The following is a 5,000-nucleotide window of genomic DNA, read 5'->3' as shown; positions in this document are numbered from 1 at the left end:
ATGGTCTCATAGACGTCAGGATCAAAGTGACCTTTTTTCTTAAGTTCCCTGAGATATCGCTGTAGTTTCCCTTCCCGGGTAAGAGTAGGGTCGGATGTAAGGACCCTGAATTTAGTAGTGTCGTTAATGATTTTAAATAAACCCTTGTCATATTCTACTCTATCTAAAATTACTACCCCATTACCCTTATCCGGTTTCAATATTACAATGTTCTTGTTCTTTCTTAGTTCTTTTAGAATCCTGTGCTTTTTCAAATCCGAGGCCGTGGGTCGATATGATGACACGTATGTGTGAGCCAAATGTGACAGTTCCGTAGCCAGTTTGCCCGTGTCCTTGCTCTCCTTGAGGTTCTTTAACATCCTCTGACTAATCAATTCAAAGCATGCGAAGATGTCCGTTTTGTTGATCGAGGGTGGGCAAATCGAGTGCGTAAGCCCATATTTGAGAACATTCAACTGATCAGCGTTGAGAACAACAGATGAAAGATTGGTGACAACCTCATCTGACGTGAAAGGAAGGACCGAGTTTTTCGTGAGGTTTTTAAGTTTCTTTTCGTGGGTTTTGATGAATTCCTTGACCCCTTTTGTCACGTTGTGGTCAACAGACTTGTGAAGAATATAACGGTCAATACTGCTTAGTGTTTCAGAAATGCGATTCTTGAGTTTGTCCCTTTCGAGGACTAATCTGTGATGTTCCTTGGTGCGTCTGTTGATGGCGCTTTTCAGCAGCTTTCTTCTAATTCCAAGAGCGTCTTGCCTGTCCATGTTTGCGGGCAAGTGGAAGCAAAGAAACTTGGGAAAGACATTGAGAGACTTGCAATTGCGTAAGAACGCTAGATCCAACTCAGATTTCCGTGTTTTGATTGAGAGCTTCTCAAACTTACGGAGGTCAGAAATGTTGACCCGTCCATTGTACTTGGCTGCCAAGTCGTAGTATAGTATCTCCATCTAAATACGTTTCGATGACCTGCTCAAGACTCTTCATATTCTTTTTAAGGACGTTGTTTTTATTTTTTATGGTGGTGGGTCTTTCTTACATTTCTTCTCAGTTTTTCTACAGTTGGAAATATACGTGAGTAGACTGCGAACAGTGTCTCCTTTTCTTCAGATTTAGTAAGGGGAATGCGCGCGCGCGCCCGCGTCTAGCGGCGAAGCCGCGAGAGGGAAGCGAGAATCGAGGATGGCAGCCCGAAAAGAAAAAAAATGCGTGCCTCTCACGTCTCGCTCCTTCTGTCACGCGCGTGTTCATTTACGTGTCTCGCGCGTTTCGCTCTTGGTGTTGCGATGAATTGTCGGATAGACTATTTGGACTAAGGACAGTGCTATGGTTTGCATTAGTAGGTTTATAATCACCCTCCTTTAACGTGTTCTTAACGTTAGTTTCTTTCCCATTTTTAGAGAAAATACGTTATTAATCAGTCAGTTTTACCTTGTCCTGCTCGACACTTTGTTCCTTTCTTCTCTGATGACCAGTTGTTCGTCTGTTTCTACTTGGTTCTACTGGTGAAAAGAAGCTCCTTAATAGTACATGAATCCTTCCAGCTACCTTAAAGTACTACAGAATACTAAATACTCAGTACTTCTCTCGAAAGCACTTGCAGGGGTGGATCTACGGGAGGAGCGTAGTGGATCTGGGCCCCGGCCTTATTTTAAGCCAAACTGAGACCCGCAGAACCAAGAACTCAGTTTTTTCTCAGAGGCGGTTACTTTGAAAAATTGAAAAGTAAAACAAGCTTTTGCTTCTCTTAATTTTTTTTCCAAATCTGAGAGTTGCGTCTTAAACGTCACTCTCTCGTAATCTGCATTGAACCACATATAGTAGATTCTATCTCTTTGTGGGCCACCTGTACGGCCTCAACAAGTTTAGCAATACTTGAAGGCTTGGCCGGTTTGGGATGTTTGGGAACTGTTCCCTGTATGTGGTTTTCTAAGGTTTCAATCTTCTCCTCCCGTTCGCTGATTAGATCGTGTAACATTTTAATTAGGTTTTCTTTCACTGCCAGCTGTGCTTGGTACTGTTCAGCTTTCTCTGTCATAGCCTGAAATGTTAATTTGAATAATTATCACAAACAGAATTCTCCTTCGAAATAGGAAATGTTCCTTCCTTTTTATTTTGCTACTTCATATCTATTTTACTGTATTTTGCAGTTTTAAAGAATGATTACCGGTAAGTTCACTTTCATTATTGAGGGGCTGGGTGAAAAAAGTTAGCATAGACTAAGAACCTCGCATTCTATTCATCAGTAAACTTTGATCATACCATTTCGTCAGATTTCACCACCATGGTCATAGGCTTGTTCATCAACTATTAAAGGATTCCAACGTCTAAAAATATTAGTCAAGCGTACTACGATAACTTATGCTTCTGGACATTGGTTTGTGATTTGATTGGGATAAGAATCTTAACAGAAATTCCCAAATACGGAAACAGAGTACAGACTCGTGGAAGAAGCTTTTAAGCGATTATTTTGAATAATGGAAATAAACAGATAGTAAAATGAAAAGAAATAAAAGTTTGCGATGGCTTTTGCGATGATTCATTTAATAGTGGCAAGAGGAAAAAATGAAAAAAAGAATGAGCTCTTGAATTAGCTAAGAGCTCAATCTTCACTTGTTTGTTGGAATTTCCTTGACTGAAAAAAAAAATGACAATCGAGTTTTTAAGTTTACCGCCAAGGTTTGCACGGGGTCCCCGCCATAATCAGAATCAGTAACGAAGTTCAAGTAAGGGTCTAATTAATGAAACAAGGGACAAAATGAAACAATAAAGAAACAATCAGCTAAGACTAGAACAAAATCGACATAAGTCATGTAACTTAACAAGTTAACAAGTGTTAGAAGTCTTACCATTTTGCAATCGGGAGAGTGGTAACTTTTCTGGGGCAGTGGTAACTTTTCTGGTGAAAAAAAGTACAATGAAGAATTCCGTGGTGTCTATTTTTTGACAATACTTGAAAAAACTTTAAATCAAACCTCGTACTCGTATTCGTTCTCGTCCTCGAATCTAAGGGTCTCTTTTAGCGAACTTAGGCAACGTGAACGCTGACCGTCGCGGACTTCATGAATCAATCAATCAATCTTTGTTCCTTCTAAGATAAAAAGACATATCTTAAGTTACATCAGCAGTTGGGAGTCTAAAAATACATAAAACGTACTGTATACAAATAATAGAAAGATCAAAGATTATATCTAAAAATAAGCCTATTTACAAAAACACTCTTAAATCTACCAGTCTTTATATCCAGGCGATGAGCACGTTTGTTTCTGAGTTGATACTTTGTTTCTTTCTTCTTCGGAATGATGTTACTAAGCGGGCAATTGGGATCCACTGAACGTACCTTGAAAGCTTCTTATCTGCCTTTTCTAAAAGTTCTCGAATGTCCATTCTCTTAGATGTGTATTTCCTTTTAAAGCATCTACCCAGAAAGTCTTGTATGACCGTGAGATCTGAGTCTACAGCGCTGTAAACAGGCAGACCATAAGTGAAATTTGGTAAAACTAAGGCGCTAAATAGGTGGTCTACTTCACTTTGACTGAAACCTTCCTTCCGAAAACGCCACTGACAAACTGAATTCGGTTCTTAATTCAAACTATTGCTCATCCAATTTAAGGTTGGAAAATGAAGCTGGAGACTGCGTCCGGGCTCAGACAGACACAATAAAATTTATCGCCTTGCCGTTCACGTTCTCAAGAGAACTTTATAAGATTTGATCATTTCACGTTGTAGTTGTGCATAAATGGGGAACATATAGACAGAAAGCTCGATGCTCTTGCAAAGCTGTTGCTTTACTTTTTAGACTTGCTGCTTTTATGACCTTCTGGTTGCCGTAATATATAGAAATTCAGGGGGCGCATAATATCAGTCTAGTTCTCTTATTTTCATGTAAATTGAATTGGGTTTAAAATAAATTAAGGTAAATGATGTCCCTGTTCTTGTAATGAAGGATTTTGATTAAGAGGAACAGTAAACAGGGAACTCAAATTCCTTCAAAATCGCCCAAAATACCACGTCTTAGGCAAAAGTACGACAATTTACCGACGGTAAGGTAACAACGTTTTTTTAGCTTTGATACATGCAAAGTATTAGAGAAGTGTAGCCCTTATTTTACTGCCTTACAATATATATTAATCTTGAAACTAAAAAGTCATATAATGACGGAAACGGTTAATCTCACAAATGTTGAATTTTTAAAAAAAATCTATCTAGCGGTTTCAAAATTATTCGCTGATATCTTTAAGTACACCAGAATGTTTACAAAAGTACTATGAGTTGAAATTGCATTTCAAAAGCCCTCGTTTTCTACAGATAACGGCCGAATATCAAGAATTTTTTTTTTACCGTATTTCCAACCAAAAAAACTTCCTCCCAAAATATCTCGATAACGCTCTTAAAGATTTTCCTTAAACTTCACGAACATCGAGGCAGCTATTGCAAGAAAGAGCTCCCGTGAACGACTTTGGAAGAACACTTCCCAGGTAATGGTGTCATTTCGTTGCTATGACAACTCCGACGTCATTCCAACTGATCATAACAAATTTTCACCTGTATCTAATACAATTGTGGTGGCGATTTAACCAATTTTTTTTTTTACGCGACATAGTTTATGCTCAAACTTGGGAGGTATTGACCATGAAAAACCGTATCGAGCCACCTTATACAGAGTCTCCCTCGCAACCGTTTTTAGTGTCATCACGCACACTAAAAACAGCTGCGACTATCACGTCAGTAGGCTGCTACACAGCCGTTTTGTGTCTTCACGCAACACTTCTCCCCACAAACTGGGGGAAAATATGCATTTTTCTGAAGCCGCCTTATTCCTCAGTTTTCGATCATGTAGGCGTACAATCTGTTTTTAAGGATAGATGTAAAGAGTTTACCTAGCGCTGAGAGCAGAGTAATACCCCGGTAATTTTCGACTTTGATTGACCACCTTTTTTTGTATATGGGTACAATGAGGCCAAAACTCCTGCCAATAGGGTATATTTACCAATATTCAAGAT

At 39.0% G+C, this 5,000-nt stretch overlaps 1 protein-coding gene across 1 annotated transcript in view; it reads right to left on the bottom strand.

The window, feature by feature from the left end:
- Positions 1-947, bottom strand: part of LOC140952337 (uncharacterized) — a 3,194-nt gene extending 2,247 nt beyond the window's left edge. Inside the window, exon 1 of the mRNA XM_073401758.1 lies at positions 1-947. This exon is cut by the window's left edge and continues 526 nt beyond it. Coding sequence (XP_073257859.1) covers positions 1-947 — 947 coding nt within the window.
- Positions 948-5,000: the final 4,053 nt, after the last annotated feature.

This window comes from Porites lutea, chromosome 11 (assembly GCF_958299795.1).
Source record: "Porites lutea chromosome 11, jaPorLute2.1, whole genome shotgun sequence".
NCBI classification, from domain to species: Eukaryota; Metazoa; Cnidaria; class Anthozoa; order Scleractinia; family Poritidae; genus Porites; species Porites lutea.
The sequence above is the reverse complement of the archived record's forward strand: the minus strand, read 5'-3'. Positions and strand labels throughout refer to the sequence as shown.